The sequence below is a fragment of the Oncorhynchus tshawytscha genome, linkage group LG22, assembly GCF_018296145.1.
Source record: "Oncorhynchus tshawytscha isolate Ot180627B linkage group LG22, Otsh_v2.0, whole genome shotgun sequence".
NCBI lineage: Eukaryota > Metazoa > Chordata > Actinopteri > Salmoniformes > Salmonidae > Oncorhynchus > Oncorhynchus tshawytscha.
This window is the reverse complement of record NC_056450.1, coordinates 37,821,653-37,839,394: the sequence shown is the minus strand read 5'-3', so window position 1 is coordinate 37,839,394 and position 17,742 is coordinate 37,821,653. Positions and strand designations below refer to the sequence as shown.

Below are 17,742 nucleotides of genomic sequence, written 5' to 3'. Positions count from 1 at the left end.
CTACTGTCAGACTGATGGAGCTGACATGGATGTATCTGTAGTAAGTGAACCTACTGTCAGACTGATGGAGCTGACATGGATGTATCTGTAGTAAGTGGCCCTGCTGTCTGACTGATGGAGCTGACATGGATGTATCTGTAGTAAGTGGCCCTGCTGTCTGACTGATGAAGCTGACATGGATGTATCTGTAGTAAGTGGCCCTGCTGTCTGACTGATGGAGCTGACATGGATGTATCTGTAGTAAGTGGCCCTGCTGTCTGACTGATGAAGCTGACATGGATGTATCTGTAGTAAGTGGACCTACTGTCAGACTGATGGAGCTGACATGGATGTACCTGTAGTAAGTGGCCCTGCTGTCTGACTGATGGAGCTGACATGGATGTATCTGTAGTAAGTGGACCTACTGTCAGACTGATGGAGCTGACATGTATGTACCTGTAGTAAGTGGCCCTGCTGTCAGACTGATGGAGCTGACATGGATGTATCTGTAGTAAGTGGCCCTGCTGTCTGACTGATGGAGCTGACATGGATGTATCTGTAGTAAGTGGCCCTGCTGTCAGACTGATGGAGCTGACATGGATGTATCTGTAGTAAGTGGCCCTGCTGTCTGACTGATGGAGCTGACATGGATGTATCTGTAGTAAGTGGCCCTGCTGTCTGACTGATGAAGCTGACATGGATGTATCTGTAGTAAGTGGCCCTGCTGTCTGACTGATGGAGCTGACATGGATGTATCTGTAGTAAGTGGCCCTGCTGTCTGACTGATGGAGCTGACATGGATGTATCTGTAGTAAGTGGCCCTGTCAGACTGATGGAGCTGACATGGATGTATCTGTAGTAAGTGGACCTACTGTCAGACTGATGGAGCTGACATGGATGTATCTGTAGTAAGTGGACCTACTGTCAGACTGATGGAGCTGACATGGATGTATCTGTAGTAAGTGGCCCTGCTGTCTGACTGATGGAGCTGACATGGATGTATCTGTAGTAAGTGGCCCTGCTGTCTGACTGATGGAGCTGACATGGATGAATCTGTAGTAAGTGGACCTACTGTCAGACTGATGGAGCTGACATGTATGTACCTGCAGTAAGTGGACCTGCTGTCAGACTGATGTACCTGTAGTAAGTGGACCTGCTGTCAGACTGATGGAGCTGATATGGATGTACCTGCAGTAAGTGGACCTGCTGTCAGACTGATGGAGCTGATATGGATGTACCTGCAGTAAGTGGACCTGCTGTCAAACTGATGAACCTGCAGTAAGTGGAGCTGCTGTCAGACTGATAAACCCGCAGTAAGTGGAGCTGCTGTCAGACTGATGAACCTGCAGTAAGTGGAGCTGCTGTCAGACTGATAAACCCGCAGTAAGTGGAGCTGCTGTCAGACTGATGAACCTGCAGTAAGTGGAGCTGCTGTCAGACTGATGAACCTGCAGTAAGTGGAGCTGCTGTCAGACTGATGAACCTGCAGTAAGTGGACCTGCTGTCGGGGCTGATGGAGCTGTAGTAAGTGGACCTGCTGTCGGGGCTGATGTACCTGCAGTAAGTGGACCTGCTGTCGGGGCTGATGCTTCTGATGGTCCTGTCATGGTTTCAAGGCCTGTTCAGAAATCTTGTTCATGAATGTGTGGTGTCAAAGAACACTTTAATAATGAATAAAGTTGACATCATAGCTTTTATTAGTAAGATTATCGATACGATTCGGGTTGTGGAAAGCATAAATACCAGGTTGAAGGTTATTGTGGAGATGGCAAAAGAGATATTGGGGTTAACAGATGTTACTGTTGAAATGGTTGTTGACATGCTGAACAATCCTAAGGGTGGAGTGTTTATGCAAAATATACAGTACCAGTCAAAAGTTTGGACACCTACTCATTCAAGGGTTTTATCTTTATTGTAGAATAATAGTGAAGACATCAAAACTATGAAATAACATTTGGAATCATGTAGTAACAGAAAGTGTTAAACAAATCAAGATATTTAAAAAAATATATAAAATAACTTGCAACAATTTCAAAGATTTTACTGAGTTTTCCCCCTCAGACGATCCTGCAGGTCAAGAAGCCAGATGTGGAGGTCCTGGGATGGCGTGGTTACACATGGTCTGTGGCTGTAATGCCGGTTGGACGTACTACCAAATTTTCTAAAACAACATTGTAGCCTGCTTATGGTAGTGAAATTAACATTCAATTCTCTGGCAACAGCTCTGGTGGACATTCCTGCATTCAGCGTTCCAATTGTGCGCTCCCTCAAAGCTTGAGACATCTGTGATGTTGTGTGACAAAACTGTGTCCCCAGTTTCAGCTCATGAAACCAACACTTAACATGTTGTATTTATATTTTTGTTCAGTGCAGAAGGAAAGCCACTGAGGATGGCAGCTGACTCTATAGCCATTCCTCACATCTGTCATATCTTTCATCTGAGCCTAGAGGAAAGTCTTTGTCCTCAGGCCTGGAGGGAAGCCAAAGTCATTCCGCTACCCAAGAGTGGTAAAGTGGCCTTTACTGGTTCTAACAGCAGACCTATCAGCTTGCTGCCATCTCTTAGCAAACTGTTGGAAACAATTGCGTTTGACAATTGCATTCGGAAACATAATGTTAACTTTCACTGCTATGCGGATGACACACAGCTGTACATTTCGATGAAACATGGTGAAGTCCCAAAATCGCCCTCCCTGGAAGCCTGTATTTCAGACATAAGGAAGTGGATGGCTGCAAATGTTCTACTTTTAAACTCGGACAAAACAGAGATGCTTGTTCTAGGTCCCAAGAAACAAAGAGATCTTCTGTTGAATCTGACAATTAATCTTGATGGTTGTACAGTCGTCTCAAATAAAACTGTGAAGGACCTCGGCGTAACTCTGGACCCTGATCTTTCTTTTGACAAACATATCATGACTGTTTCAAGGACAGCTTTTTTCCATCTACGTAACATTGCAAAAATTATGCAGAAAAATGTATCCATGCTTTTGTTACTTCTAGGTGAGACTACTGCAATGCTCTACTTTCCGGCTACCCGGATGAAGCACTAAATAAACTTCAGTTGGTGCTAAACACGGCTGCTAGAATCTTGACTGGAGCCAAAAAAATGTGATCATATTACTCAAGTGCTAGCCTCTCTACACTGGCTTCCTGTTAAAGGCAAGGGCTGATTTCAAGGTTTTACTGCTAACCTACAAAGCATTACATGGGCTTGTTCCTACCTATCCTTCCGATTTGGTCCTGCTGTACATACCTATACGTACGCTACGGTCACAAGACGCAGGCCTCCTTAATGTCCCTAGAATTTCTAAGCAAACAGCTGGAGGCAGGGCTTTCTCCTATAGAGCTCCATTTCTATGGAATAGTCTGCCTACCCATGTGAGAGACGCAGACTCGGTCTCAACTTTTAAGTCTTTATTGAAGACTAATCTCTTCAGTAGGTCCTATGATTGAGTGTATTCTGGCCCAGGAGTGTGAAGGTGAACGGAAAGGCTCTGGAGCAATGAACCGCCCTTGCTGTCTCTGCCTGTCCGGTTCCCCTTTCTCCACTGGGATTCTCTGTCTCTAACCCTATTACAGGGGCTGAGTCACTGGCTTACTGGTGCTCATTTATGCCATCCCTAGGAGGGGTGCGTCACTTGAGTGGGTTGAGTCACTGACGTGATCTTCCTGTCCGGGTTGGCACCCTCCCTTGGGTTGTGCTGTGGTGATCTTTGTGGGCTATACTCGGCTTTGTCTCAGGATGGTAAGTTGGTGGTTGAAGATATCACTCTAGTGGTGTGGGGGTTGTGCTTTGGCAAAGTGGGTGGGGTTATATCCTGCCTGTTTGGCCCTGTCCGGGGGTATTGTCGGTTGGGGCCACGGTGTCTCCCGACCCCTCCTGTCTCAGCCTCCAGTATTTATGCTGCAGTCGTTTATGTGTCGGGGGGCTGGGGTCAGTCTGTTATATCTGGAGTGTTTATCCTGTCTATCTGGTGCCCTGTGTGAATTTAAGTATGCTCTCTCTAATTCTCTTTCTTTCTCTCGGAGGACCTGAGCTCTAGGACCATGCTTCAGGACTACCTGGCTTGATGACTCCTTGCTGTCCCAGGTCCACCTGGCCGTGCTGGTGCTCCAGTTTCAACCTGTTCACCAGACGTGATACATGTCCTAGACCTGCTGTTTTCAACTCTCTAGAGACAGCAGTTGAATAATCGGCTATGAAAAGCCAACTGACATTTACTCCTGAGGTGCTGACCTGTTGCACCCTCAACAACTACTGTGATTATTATTATTTGACCCTGCTGGTCATCTCTGAACATTTGAACATCTTGGCCATGTTCTGTTCTAATCTCCACCCAGCTTAGCCAGAAAAGGACTGGCCACCCCTCATAGCTTGGTTCCTCTCAAGGATTCTTCCTAGGTTCTGGCCTTTCTAGGGAGTTTTTCCTAGCCACCGTGCTTCTACACCTGCATTGCTTGCTGTTTGGGGTTTTAGGCTGGGTTTCTGTACAGCACTATGTGACATCAGCTGATGTAAGAAGGGCTTTATAAATTAATTTGACCAATACAATGCTTCTTCTCTGTAATCAAATTAACAGCAGGCTTTCAGCATGCTTATAGAGAAGGGGACTCAATATGTACTGCACTGACACAAATGACTGATGATTGTGGGAGTTGTACTGTTAGATTTCAGTGCAGCCTTGATATTATTGACCATAACCTGTTGTTGAGAAAACTTATGTGTTCAAGCTTTTCAACCATATCGTGGATTAAGAGATATCTAATATAACATAGGGTTTTCTTTAATGGAAGCTTCTCTAATGTCAAACATGTAAATTGTGCTGTACCGCAAGGCAGCTCTCTAGGTCCTATACTTATTTCTATTTTTACCAATGACATGCCACTGGCATTAAACAAAGCATGTGTGCCCATGTATCCTGATTATTCATCGATATACGCATCAGTTGCAGTCTGTTTTAGAATGGGTGGCCAGTAATAAACTGGTCTTAAACAGCTCTAAAACTAAGAGCATTGTTGCTTCCACTTCTTTGACTGCATCTCTCTTCTTCCTGTGTATTTCTCTATCGTGATCTCTCTTCTTCCTGTGTCTTTATCATGATCTCTCTTCTTCCTGTGTCTTTATCGTGATCTCTCTTCTTCCTGTGTCTTTATCGTGATCTCTCTTCTTCCTGTGTATTTCTCTATCGTGATCTCTCTTTCGTTCTAGACCTCAGCTGAATCTGGTAATGAATGGACTGGCTGTTGAACAAGTTGAGAAAAAATTAACTTAGTTACCTTCGATTGTAAAAGGTCATGGTCAAAACATATAAATTAAATGGTTGTAAAGATGGAGGAGAGTTCTGTCCGTAATAAAGAGATGCTCTGGAAAGACTGATTGCGTCACTTCTTGTTTTTATAAGAAGCATTGTGTTGGAAAGTCAACTTACACAAAGCACTGACACACACTTCTTTTTTGTCTCCAGGTCCAGAACAAATTCAAGGAAACGTACAGTATTATACAGAGCTATGAGAGCATGGAACTCCCATCTTACATAGCACAAGTGAACAGCAAACCTGGTTTCAAAAAAGCAAATAAAGCAACACCTCACAGCACAACGCCTCTCCCCAAATGTGACCCACTTGTGTTTATGTACTGACATGTACAGTATGTGTAACTGATAGATGCACACACACATTACATGTTTATGTTTTTAAATGTATGTCAATTGTGATGTCTTTCGTCTGTCTTTTTCGTTATGTCTCGGACCCCAGTAAGACTAGCTGTCACCATTACCGTATCAAACGAGTTGTAGTAGTAGGGGCACCGGTTTGTGTCAAGAACTCTAACGCTGCAGGGTTTTTCACGCTCAACAGTTTCCCCGTGTGTATCAAGAAAGGTCCGCCACCCAAAGGACATCCAGCCAACTTGACACAACAGTAGGAAGTATTGAAGTCAACATGGGCCATCATTCCTGTGGAACGAGGAAATGAGGCTGTTCTGTTCTCAAATTAAGATCCTACATTCGGGCTCCTGAATGGTGCAGCGGTCTAAGGCACTGCATCTCAGTGCTAGAGGCATCACTACAGACCCTGGTTCAGCGGTCTAAGGCACTGCATCTCAGTGCTAGAGGCATCACTACAGACCCTGGTTCATGCATCTCAGTGCTAGTGGCATCACTACAGACCCTGGTTCAGCGGCCTAAGGCACTGCATCTCAGTGCTAGAGGCATCACTACAGACCCTGGTTCAGCGGTCTAAGGCACTGCATCTCAGTGCTAGATGCATCACTACAGACCCTGGTTCAGGCACTGCATCTCAGTGCTAGAGGCATCACTACAGACCCTCTCACTGCATCTCAGTGCTAGAGGCATCACTACAGACCCTGGTTCAGCGGTCTAAGGCACTGCATCTCAGTGCTAGATGCATCACTACAGACCCTGGTTCAGCGGTCTAAGGCACTGCATCTCAGTGCTAGAGGCATCACTACAGACCCTGGTTCAGCGGCCTAAGGCACTGCATCTCAGTGCTAGTGGCATCACTACAGACCCTGGTTCAGCGGTCTAAGGCACTGCATCTCAGTGCTAGATGCATCACTACAGACCCTGGTTCAGCGGTCTAAGGCACTGCATCTCAGTGCTAGAGGCATCACTACAGACCCTGGTTCAGCGGTCTAAGGCACTGCATCTCAGTGCTAGAGGCATCACTACAGACCCTGGTTCGATTCTAGGCTGTATCACAACCGGTTGTGATTGGGAGTCCCATAGGGCGGCGCACAATTGGCCCAGCATCGTCCAGGTTTGGGTTTGGCTGGGGTAGGCCGTCATTGTAAATAATATATTTTTTAAAATAAATAAATTAAAAAGTCCATTCCTCTATGATTTGAGGCTGTCCTGAGGGCAAAGGGGGGTTGCAACTCAATATTAGGAAGGTGTCCTTAATGTGTTATACACCCAGTTTATATTGGTAAAAGAAAGTCTCAATAAAACCATTCTGTCTTTTGTTGTTGATGGTTTGTTGTGAATTGATGGGAGCAGGCTATTGGTGTACGTCAGGGATGCAGGGGTACATTTTCAGTTGGGATGATGGAAACTTGTGTGGAAAAAGCAGGCAAGAGTTGAGCCAAAGAAGAGATGATTGGAAGATGAACAAAACAAAAAATGACAGTATTATAAACATCTAAAGCAATCTCTGAAACTGTTAAGAAAGATTTATTGTTACTGTGCATGTTCAACTGCTACTTTCTAAACAGGTTTTACCACCAGATCTGTCTTTCATCAAAAGCCTTATCCGCTCCCCACGTCCCCTCGCAAACAGCCAAAGAGGGAAAATGTATCATCACTATAGAAAGAAAAAAAAGTCCATAAGTCCATGGTGTCTCATTCCTCCAGGGGGTAAAAGAGCTGTGAACCAGCTTGGCAACCAGGGGGCTCCATCACTTTAGTCGCTGCACAATGACTGCGTTGAGCAGGTTGGCATCCTGCAGCGACTGGCTCTCGTCAGTAAGCTCCTTGTTGGGGAAGGTTGTCATGAGCACAAACTCTGTCGCCGCCATCAAAGGGCGAGCTCCCACCACAAACTGACGCACGTCTGACACCCTGAGGATGGGAAGAGAAATGACGAGGAGAAAGTAGGTAATATGGTGTTGGACATGCCCTTCATTGAGGGGGTGATGTAGAGCTTCATGGCTTCATCACTGACCTGTGAGTGTGGTTGAACTTCTGTACCAGTCTCCCCCCGTCGGCCAGTCTGATCTGGATGTTGGTCACAGGCTGGGAGGCGTCCAGGTTCACAGAGGCGATGGCCTGGGTCTCACTGGCTACCGGATCCTGGTCCCCCATACACGGAGCAGACACCAGCTCAGGGGTGGCACTGAATGGACGGGTGGGAAAGAGACATTTATTGTGATTATACTGTATTTTAAATAAACTTGAAAATATTATACGTGCACATTTTCCCAGAAGATAATATCAAGTTTTGAAAAAATCTAAATTGTAACCCAGCAATTTAACTTCAAAAGTCCATCAAATACAATATCACTTTGTGCCAAAATAGCCCTTACTGCCACCTTGTGGTAATAAGGTGTAACAGCCACCTTATTAAAGCATTGTGCTGAAAAGGGGGGACCATTTCATTCCTTTCCTCTGTGTTGAATTCTATTAAAATAGAACTCACCCACCTGCCCAGTTTCTGTCCTTCCCCACCGAATGCCTTGAAGGCAACCTTGGGTTTGGAGAAGTCCTCATCCCGATTGTCCTCCATATCCAAGTTGACCTGACCCCCTCGGGAACGCTGCCTCAACTCCAAAGGAATCTCGCTGAAAGGATGAAGGACTTCTGTTATTACAATGCTCCAGCAATAAGAAAACAGACTTCAGAGAGGGACATGTAGCCTCCAGCTGTCCAGTGCCATAAATCCATTTATAACTCATTAAATGGATTGAGAAAAATGGTGATGTGTGACATGAGCTGTCGTCATATAAATAGTATGACAAGGATACGGTACAAACAGTGTACTCACCCCCTGCGGATGGACTCCAGGAAGATGGCGTTTCCAGGGTCGCTGTAGTTTCTGAGTTCACCGTCATCCAGGCTGAAACCTGTCTTCCACAGCTTCAGGACTATATGCACCTTCAGCACGTAGTAAAGAAAATACATAAGTAAGTAAAGAAGTAAACTGAAGTAAATGTATTTTTCTGAGATCTAATGTATACTAGCAATACAAAAAAAAAAATTCACTGTCAAACACACATCCTGCTGGCTGTTAGCTGCTCTTCTCTCCCCAGCCACGTAAACAGGCTCCTCCTCAGGCGCTGCACCAAGCCGGTAGCCACCACCAATAAAGGGCTAGAGGGAAAGAGGAGAGATAAGAGTTTGAAAAACATGACAACTAACATCTTACACCATTGGATCCATCAATCCCAAAACACAGGGCTAATAACACATACATATGATCAGTAAATTAAAAATGAATGATCCTGGTGCAGAACGTATCACTGAGAAGCCTTTCATACCCTGGCTCGACTAGGCTCTCCTGGGCCCCTCCCAGCCTTCTCCACGGGTACAGCCCCATGCTCCTTAGCCCCCTTGAAGAGGTCCTCCACCACCTCATTAGAGCTCTTCTTTTTGGGGGGTCCCACTATCTGCTGCCCACTGCGTTCAGAGCCCCCAGCAAAGAACCTGGTGGAAAGCCGAGGGAGGATGTGGCCATTGAAGAGGGGAAACAACACAACCAGGATTTTGGATCCAGTCCAAGCTTCTGGTTTGCAGCACTGGTGTTGTATTGTGTGGACGATGAAAACAATAACACAGGGACCCACCCCCACCCAGAAGAATCTGTTGATGCAGCAGAAAGCAATAACAGCCTACAGAGAACCGAATACAGAAACATTCTGGAGGCTCACTAGCCTGGGTACCAGTAGGTTTCTGTGTTTCTGCTCTCTTGCCAACTCCTCATGGAATTGTCATGCTGTTTGGCTTGACAATGACACTGGAGTAGGCAGAAACAGATCTGGGACCTAGAGCCTCACTACACTACTGTCCAAAATGCACATAGACTACTACAATTCATTTTCAAATTAATTGAAAATACCCCAAAGTCACAGAAGTATAGTCAAACCTACCTTTGCCCTTCCTCCTCATCACTGTCATCTACTTCCTCATGCATCATATCTCTGAAGGAGGTCACCCTATTTTCACTCCTTTACACAACAGAAACACACACAAAAATAACCATCAACATCTATCATGTAACATGAAATGCTTCATAGGATTTTATTTTATTTTAAGTTTGACAAGAGAAACACTGAAATGACTTAGATATTGCCTATCCTAAATTATACAGAGACTAACAGAGTAACAACAGATTTACGGAGGTCAGTTAGTTAGCTATGTACCTGGGCCCCGTAGGACGAGGCACAGAGGATCCACCACTCTCTGGCTGAGGAAGTGTCACGATGTCATCCTCAGGACCATCTTCAAAGAAACTGGCCAGGGCAAGCTAAGGAAACAGACCAAAACGCCATGTCATCCAAACATCAAGATGTCAGTGTCTAGTCACAGTCTAAACTTGATCGCCAACTACTTTGCTAGAGCTTAATTGTGAACTTGCCAAATTTTTAAAAGGGTAGCTAACTAAAAATTCTGTTATTAAACTTGAAATTAGATAGGATGCGAAAATCTGATAAATTAGCTATCATCTCAGTCACTGGATGAAGATTAATGTTAGCTAGTTATGATTATGAACTAGGTTAACTGGAGTGGCAGGTAGCCTAGTGGTTAGAGAGTTGGACTAGTAACCAAAAGGTTGCCAGATCGAATCCCAGAGCTGACAAAATCTATCATTCTGCCCCTGAACAAGGCCGTCATTGTAAATATGAATGTGTTATTAGATGACTGTGTTGAGAGAGAAGAGACATTATTAAAATACTTGCCTAGTTAAATACAAATATTTTAAAAATAAATGTTCAGCAGTTTATCTGCAAGTTAGCTAACGTTAGCCAAGCTAACTATTAAACAGTGGTAGTAAACTGATTGGTAGATATAGGTCCTAGACAACAATGGTCATTCAAGCTTTTGTTGTGAGAAAGAGTGACTTGCACAAATTGTTACAAACTAGCTTCGTTAGTTAACTAGTACCGGCTAGCAGTGGTGGTCTGGCAGCTAGCTAACTACTGTCATTCGTATATCGTTGTGAGTTCAAATCAAATATCCCATTTAGTACAACTTGTACGTACCTGCAAATCCCAGCCTGCAGACTCCAAGAAAAAACGGGCCCTCTCCTCATCAACATCTGTAACAGCAACGAACTCCCTCACCGAGACTTCTTGGTCCGCCATTTTGATTTGCCCATTCAATGAAAGCACCGACCTCAACTGGGGAAACAACTACCAACTTGGTTCCTATCCGAGCAAACTGTGGTTCCTATCTGCGAGAAATGTTTTTTAATGAAATGTTGTATTTGGCACAAAGTAAATACATTTTATTTGAAGGAATAATATTTCACATATATTTGACATTTATATCTAACATTTTTTTCTTATTTTGTATTACCATAACAAATACACCTATATTTTCTGCCTAAGCAAAAGGGGTAATCTGGGATTTGCAAAATAACAATTCAGACAACACCACTTGTTTTTGTTAACAGCTGAGGGATTGGAGTGGAGAAGTGTAACCACTCTCAAATTCATAGACAGAGCTATGATGCAAGGACTGACAATACATGGGATCAACAACTATGTTTTGAAGCTATATTGATGTTTATTTACAATTAAAACAAGCTTATATTTGGGGTTCTGATGGGTTACAATAGTTATACTGAGCCTATTTGGGCATTTATAAGTGATATTCTTCAAGACTCTTTGGGAAATTTGTATTTAAATGTTTTCATTGTTTCTAATAACGTGGACATTTAAACACTAACTCATCCAGTATAAAGATTGGTAGGATAAAGAATGGACCCTAGTGCTCGCCCCGTGAGGACTTAAGAAACACTACTGTTCCTGTTTTTTTCTACACATGTTTTAAAACACCTGAGCCAGGCTAGGCATATAGCGTAGTAGTGATATGCATTACACAAATCCTAAACACAATTTATGACTGATAGCCTACAGGAATCATGTTTGTCTCAATTATAGGAATATTTTCACCATCGTTGTAAAGCCCTAGTTATTTGCTTTAACAAAGTCGTTTCAGAAAACTATTATTTATTTGATGTGATTCATTTAAATTAGTCCCCCAGGTTTAAAGGTCAGCTCTGTAACTGATAACTAATTTTAAAATTGGAAAACTATTCCTTTTTAAATATTATTTTTCAAAATAAACATTTAACATCTAACAGTCAACTGAGCGGGTGGAGCATAACATGTCAACCCTGTTGCCCAAGTAGAACAATAAATAATTCATTAAAGCACTTAACCCTAATTGCTCCGGTAAGTCGCTGTGGATAAGAGCTCTGCTAAATGACTCAAATGTACTACGGAGTGGCATTTTTATATTGACAACAGTTTTACATAGCCTTAGATTTTCATTGATTTTTCATTTTAATCTGTATTTATGATTTGGCTTTATAACTAGATATGAGAAGATGTACCCTTTGGACTCATGATGCAGCAGTTTTTTTTAATTTTGATTAGGCGCCTGTGATAATAGTAAAGTATTAAGCATCTTAGTCTATTTTGCTTCTTGTTCTTGTTGAAAATGTAAACAAACAATATCTAATATATCCCTGCAACTAATGTTTTGGGGTTGTAATGATGAGATAAGAGTACTGCTAAATAATTTAAAATATTTAGGCTATGTATCATATCTTTCAAAAACCATGAGAAAAGATGTTATTATCAATAACAATATCAAGTTACACCATGTTTTCTGATGCACCTTTAGTGTAATGTGTTTAGTACTTTCATATTCGTACTATATAAGAGAGCGGAAAAATAGATCATTTCATAAAGACTTTGGCTACCATGAGAGAGAAGAGACATTTTGAAAATCTATGACCTTATAATGCCTATTTACTCTATTCCATCTGACTGCGCAAACCATTGTCTCATCAGCCCAGCCTGGCAAATTACAAACTTGTTCTCCACTATAAAAAGGTATCTAGACATTATCTCACAATTCTTTTAGACTAACAGTTAGTTTTCAACAGCAGAGATTTGTATAAATCTTATTGTCTGTCTCTCTGACATTTGCAACATTGTTTCAATATTCAAATTGTCCCATAGTAATGTATGTGTAGGTGTCGGGACGAGACAGACAGGCAACGTTTATCAGCCAGTCGAAATCATTAATCAGCTGGTATCATTTTTATGGATACATACAAAGAAATGTCAGTTGAAAAAAAAGGTACAACGAAATTAAGTGCAGCTAGTTTATAGTCTTTACAACTTCATCTAAAAGTTGTATATAAGTGATAATGCCCGATAAGCTGGTGTTTGGAGGAAATATTGGCACGTTTTGCAACACCTGTGCAAATATATCCTCCAAACATCAGCTTATAGGGCATTATCATGCTTAAATAAAACTTTTTACAACATATTAAAATAAAATAACAATGAATGACATGTTTTCATTAAAACGTTATTCTGACAAGTCAAACTTCTTCCACCAGAAGATATAGTCCGGACAAAATTCAGGTTGTTGGTTCTTTTGGTCATGTTGCTACAGACGTGACCCAGTCATTAATTCATTTTGCATAGTTGCAATGCAAAAGGCCTGGTCTTCCGTTCTAAACAAAATGTTTGCTATGCAAAAGGCCTGGTCGTCCGTTCTAAACAAAATGGTTGCTATGCAAAAGGCCTGGTCGTCCGTTCTAAACAAAATGGTTGCTATGCAAAAGGCCTGGTCTTCCGTTCTAAACAAAATGGTTGCTATGCAAAAGGCCTGGTCTTCCGTTCTAAACAAAATGGTTGCTATGCAAAAGGCCTGGTCTTCCGTTCTAAACAAAATGTTTGCTATGCAAAAGGCCTGGTCTTCCGTTCTAAACAAAATGGTTGCTATGCAAAAGGCCTGGTCGTCCGTTCTAAACAAAATGGTTGCTATGCAAAAGGCCTGGTCGTCCGTTCTAAACAAAATGGTTGCTATGCAAAAGGCCTGGTCGTCCGTTCTAAACAAAATGGTTGCTATGCAAAAGGCCTGGTCGTCCGTTCTAAACAAAATGGTTGCTATGCAGGCCGGATAACGTTATTGTCACTTGCTAGATAGCTAGCCAACTTCAGCTAACTCAGTCACGTCAAACATTGAACCTAGAATTACAGTACACTTTTTAAAAATATATTTGTATCTACTTGGATATGTCCATGATAACGATGTTGATGCGTGATTTCGACTGGCTCAGAAAAAGTTGTCTCGTCTCGTCTGGGCACCACCGAGGTAAAAACAGTTTCACGTTGGATATTCAACGGATATTCGCCTGTAGTTTTCCTTACGTCCACCGCAGTTAGGGACCGTCAACATAGTGACAAATCAAAAGTTGTCCAATTTCAATAGCTCTTTAACCATTACTCCTAACACTTTCAAAACTGGTTGTATCTAACCCGATGGCATAGACATACATTGTGGACCCTTTAGTTTGTCCATTTTCATCTCACATGGTTTTACATGAATTTGTCAAAATGTAGAATTTCAATAGCTCCTTGGTCATGTGACCTAATGTCCGCTGACGACCCTTCTATATTGCACACTCTTGTTTGTGTACTGTAAAATCATGAGGTGAAACGTACATTTTTCATAGTTTCAAATTTGCAGTAGCTCCATGGTCATGTCAATTACACACCTAAGAAGCATGCAGTGGATGTACACCCATGTTGCTTAACCTCTAGTCATGTGTCTTCTGTGTTGTTGTACATGAATATTAGTTTGACAATTAGGGGGTTCAGTCCAGTGTTGTGTTTACCCTTTTCTTTAATATTTATCTACAATAATCGGTAGTTCTAAGCACTTATTTTCCCTGTTTTTAATTTTTCCACAGTATTTAACAGTGGTACACAATAGGAGAGAGACAGATAATATCTCCTTTCGTCGTTAATATCAACCATAAAGGAAAAGGGCAAAGCATGAGAGTCATGCCATTAATTATCCAAAGCAGGGATGGAGAGTGAGCTTGTGAGGTAGGCTGCAGTGGGTTTACTGGTCAATACACTATACTGAACATGTAACCACAGTCATGGTGGCCAGTAAATCAATGAATAAAAATGTAATATTGACAAATTAAACAGAAATTGTAGACCTTTAATCTTTTCCAACATGTCAACAGACACTGAACTTCAATTAAGCATGAAACATTTCACAATGTTAACTTTCTCTTTAACCCTGGTTGATGTACATGTCAGAGCCTCTTCAGTGTGGATGGGGTATAGCATACATTATCCCTGGTTGATGTACATGTCAGAGCCTCTTCAGTGTGGATGGGGTATAGCATACATTAACCCTGGTTGATGTACATGTCAGAGCCTCTTCAGTGTGGATGGGGTATAGCAGACATTAACCCTGGTTGATGTACATGTCAGAGCCTCTTCAGTGTGGATGGGGTATAGCATACATTATCCCTGGTTGATGTACATGTCAGAGCCTCTTCAGTGTGGATGGGGTATAGCATACATTATCCCTGGTTGATGTACATGTCAGAGCCTCTTCAGTGTGGATGGGGTATAGCAGACATTATCCCTGGTTGATGTACATGTCAGAGCCTCTTCAGTGTGGATGGGGTATAGCATACATTAACCCTGGTTGATGTACATGTCAGAGCCTCTTCAGTGTGGATGGGGTATAGCATACATTATCCCTGGTTGATGTACATGTCAGAGCCTCTTCAGTGTGGATGGGGTATAGCATACATTAACCCTGGTTGATGTACATGTCAGAGCCTCTTCAGTGTGGATGGGGTATAGCAGACATTAACCCTGGTTGATGTACATGTCAGAGCCTCTTCAGTGTGGATGGGGTATAGCATACATTATCCCTGGTTGATGTACATGTCAGAGCCTCTTCAGTGTGGATGGGGTATAGCAGACATTAACCCTGGTTGATGTACATGTCAGAGCCTCTTCAGTGTGGATGGGGAATAGCATACATTAACCCTGGTTGATGTACATGTCAGAGCCTCTTCAGTGTGGATGGGGTATAGCAGACATTAACCCTGGTTGATGTACATGTCAGAGCCTCTTCAGTGTGGATGGGGTATAGCAGACATTAACCCTGGTTGATGTACATGTCAGAGCCTCTTCAGTGTGGATGGGGTATAGCAGACATTAACCCTGGTTGATGTACATGTCAGAGCCTCTTCAGTGTGGATGGGGTATAGCAGACATTATCCCTGGTTGATGTACATGTCAGAGCCTCTTCAGTGTGGATGGGGTAGCAGACATTATCCCTGGTTGATGTACATGTCAGAGCCTCTTGTGGATGGGGTAGAGCAGACATTAACCCTGGTTGATGTACATGTCAGAGCCTCTTCAGTGTGGATGGGGTATAGCATACATTAACCCTGGTTGATGTACATGTCAGAGCCTCTTCAGTGTGGATGGGGTAGAGCAGACATTAACCCTGGTTGATGTACATGTCAGAGCCTCTTCAGTGTGGATGGGGTATAGCATACATTATCCCTGGTTGATGTACATGTCAGAGCCTCTTCAGTGTGGATGGGGTAGAGCATACATTAACCCTGGTTGATGTACATGTCAGAGCCTCTTCAGTGTGGATGGTTTATAGCATACATTAACCCTGGTTGATGTACATGTCAGAGCCTCTTCAGTGTGGATGGGGTATAGCATACATTAACCCTGGTTGATGTACATGTCAGAGCCTCTTCAGTGTGGATGGGGTATAGCAGACATTAACCCTGGTTGATGTACATGTCAGAGCCTCTTCAGTGTGGATGGGGTATAGCATACATTATCCCTGGTTGATGTACATGTCAGAGCCTCTTCAGTGTGGATGGGGTATAGCATACATTATCCCTGGTTGATGTACATGTCAGAGCCTCTTCAGTGTGGATGGGGTATAGCAGACATTATCCCTGGTTGATGTCAGAGCCTCTTCAGTGCATCTTCAGTGTGGATGGGGTATAGCATACATTAACCCTGGTTGATGTACATGTCAGGGCCTCTTCAGTGTGGATGGGGTATAGCATCCATTATCCCTGGTTGATGTACATGTCAGAGCCTCTTCAGTGTGGATGGGGTATAGCATACATTATCCCTGGTTGATGTACATGTCAGAGCCTCTTCAGTGTGGATGGGGTATAGCATACATTAACCCTGGTTGATGTACATGTCAGAGCCTCTTCAGTGTGGATGGGGTAGAGCATACATTAACCCTGGTTGATGTACATGTCAGAGCCTCTTCAGTGTGGATGGGGTATAGCAGACATTATCCCTGGTTGATGTACATGTCAGAGCCTCTTCAGTGTGGATGGGGTAGAGCAGACATTAACCCTGGTTGATGTACATGTCAGAGCCTCTTCAGTGTGGATGGGGTAGAGCAGACATTAACCCTGGTTGATGTACATGTCAGAGCCTCTTCAGTGTGGATGGGGTATAGCAGACATTAACCCTGGTTGATGTACATGTCAGAGCCTCTTCAGTGTGGATGGGGTAGAGCATACATTAACCCTGGTTGATGTACATGTCAGAGCCTCTTCAGTGTGGATGGTTTATAGCATACATTAACCCTGGTTGATGTACATGTCAGAGCCTCTTCAGTGTGGATGGGGTATAGCAGACATTATCCCTGGTTGATGTACATGTCAGAGCCTCTTCAGTGTGGATGGGGTATAGCAGACATTAACCCTGGTTGATGTACATGTCAGAGCCTCTTCAGTGTGGATGGGGTAGAGCAGACATTAACCCTGGTTGATGTACATGTCAGAGCCTCTTCAGTGTGGATGGGGTATAGCATACATTAACCCTGGTTGATGTACATGTCAGAGCCTCTTCAGTGTGGATGGGGTATAGCATACATTATCCCTGGTTGATGTACATGTCAGAGCCTCTTCAGTGTGGATGGGGTATAGCATACATTAACCCTGGTTGATGTACATGTCAGGCCTCTTCAGTGTGGATGGGGTATAGCATACATTAACCCTGGTTGATGTACATGTCAGAGCCTCTTCAGTGTGGATGGGGTATAGCATACATTAACCCTGGTTGATGTACATGTCAGAGCCTCTTCAGTGTGGATGGTTTATAGCATACATTAACCCTGGTTGATGTACATGTCAGAGCCTCTTCAGTGTGGATGGGGTATAGCATACATTAACCCTGGTTGATGTACATGTCAGAGC

The 17,742-nt window shown here is 43.1% G+C and overlaps 1 protein-coding gene across 2 annotated transcripts; it reads right to left on the bottom strand.

The window, feature by feature from the left end:
- Positions 1–7,153: 7,153 nt before the first annotated feature.
- On the bottom strand, positions 7,154–10,845 carry LOC112222378 (NSFL1 cofactor p47). Of its 2 annotated transcripts, none has more exons than XM_024385166.2 (9): positions 10,694–10,845; positions 9,854–9,957; positions 9,581–9,658; positions 8,972–9,137; positions 8,709–8,804; positions 8,479–8,591; positions 8,138–8,275; positions 7,660–7,830; positions 7,154–7,556 (listed from the first exon to the last, which is right to left on the bottom strand). In XM_024385166.2, the coding sequence occupies exons 1-9, from the start codon at positions 10,793–10,795 to the stop codon at positions 7,394–7,396; spliced, it is 1,131 nt and encodes a 376-aa protein (XP_024240934.1). In that variant the 5' UTR covers positions 10,796–10,845; the 3' UTR covers positions 7,154–7,393. The 2 variants fall into 2 exon arrangements, with proteins under 2 accessions (XP_024240934.1, XP_024240935.1); XM_024385167.2 differs by having other exon boundaries at positions 8,479–8,588.
- Between the last annotated feature and the right edge of the window lie 6,897 nt (positions 10,846–17,742).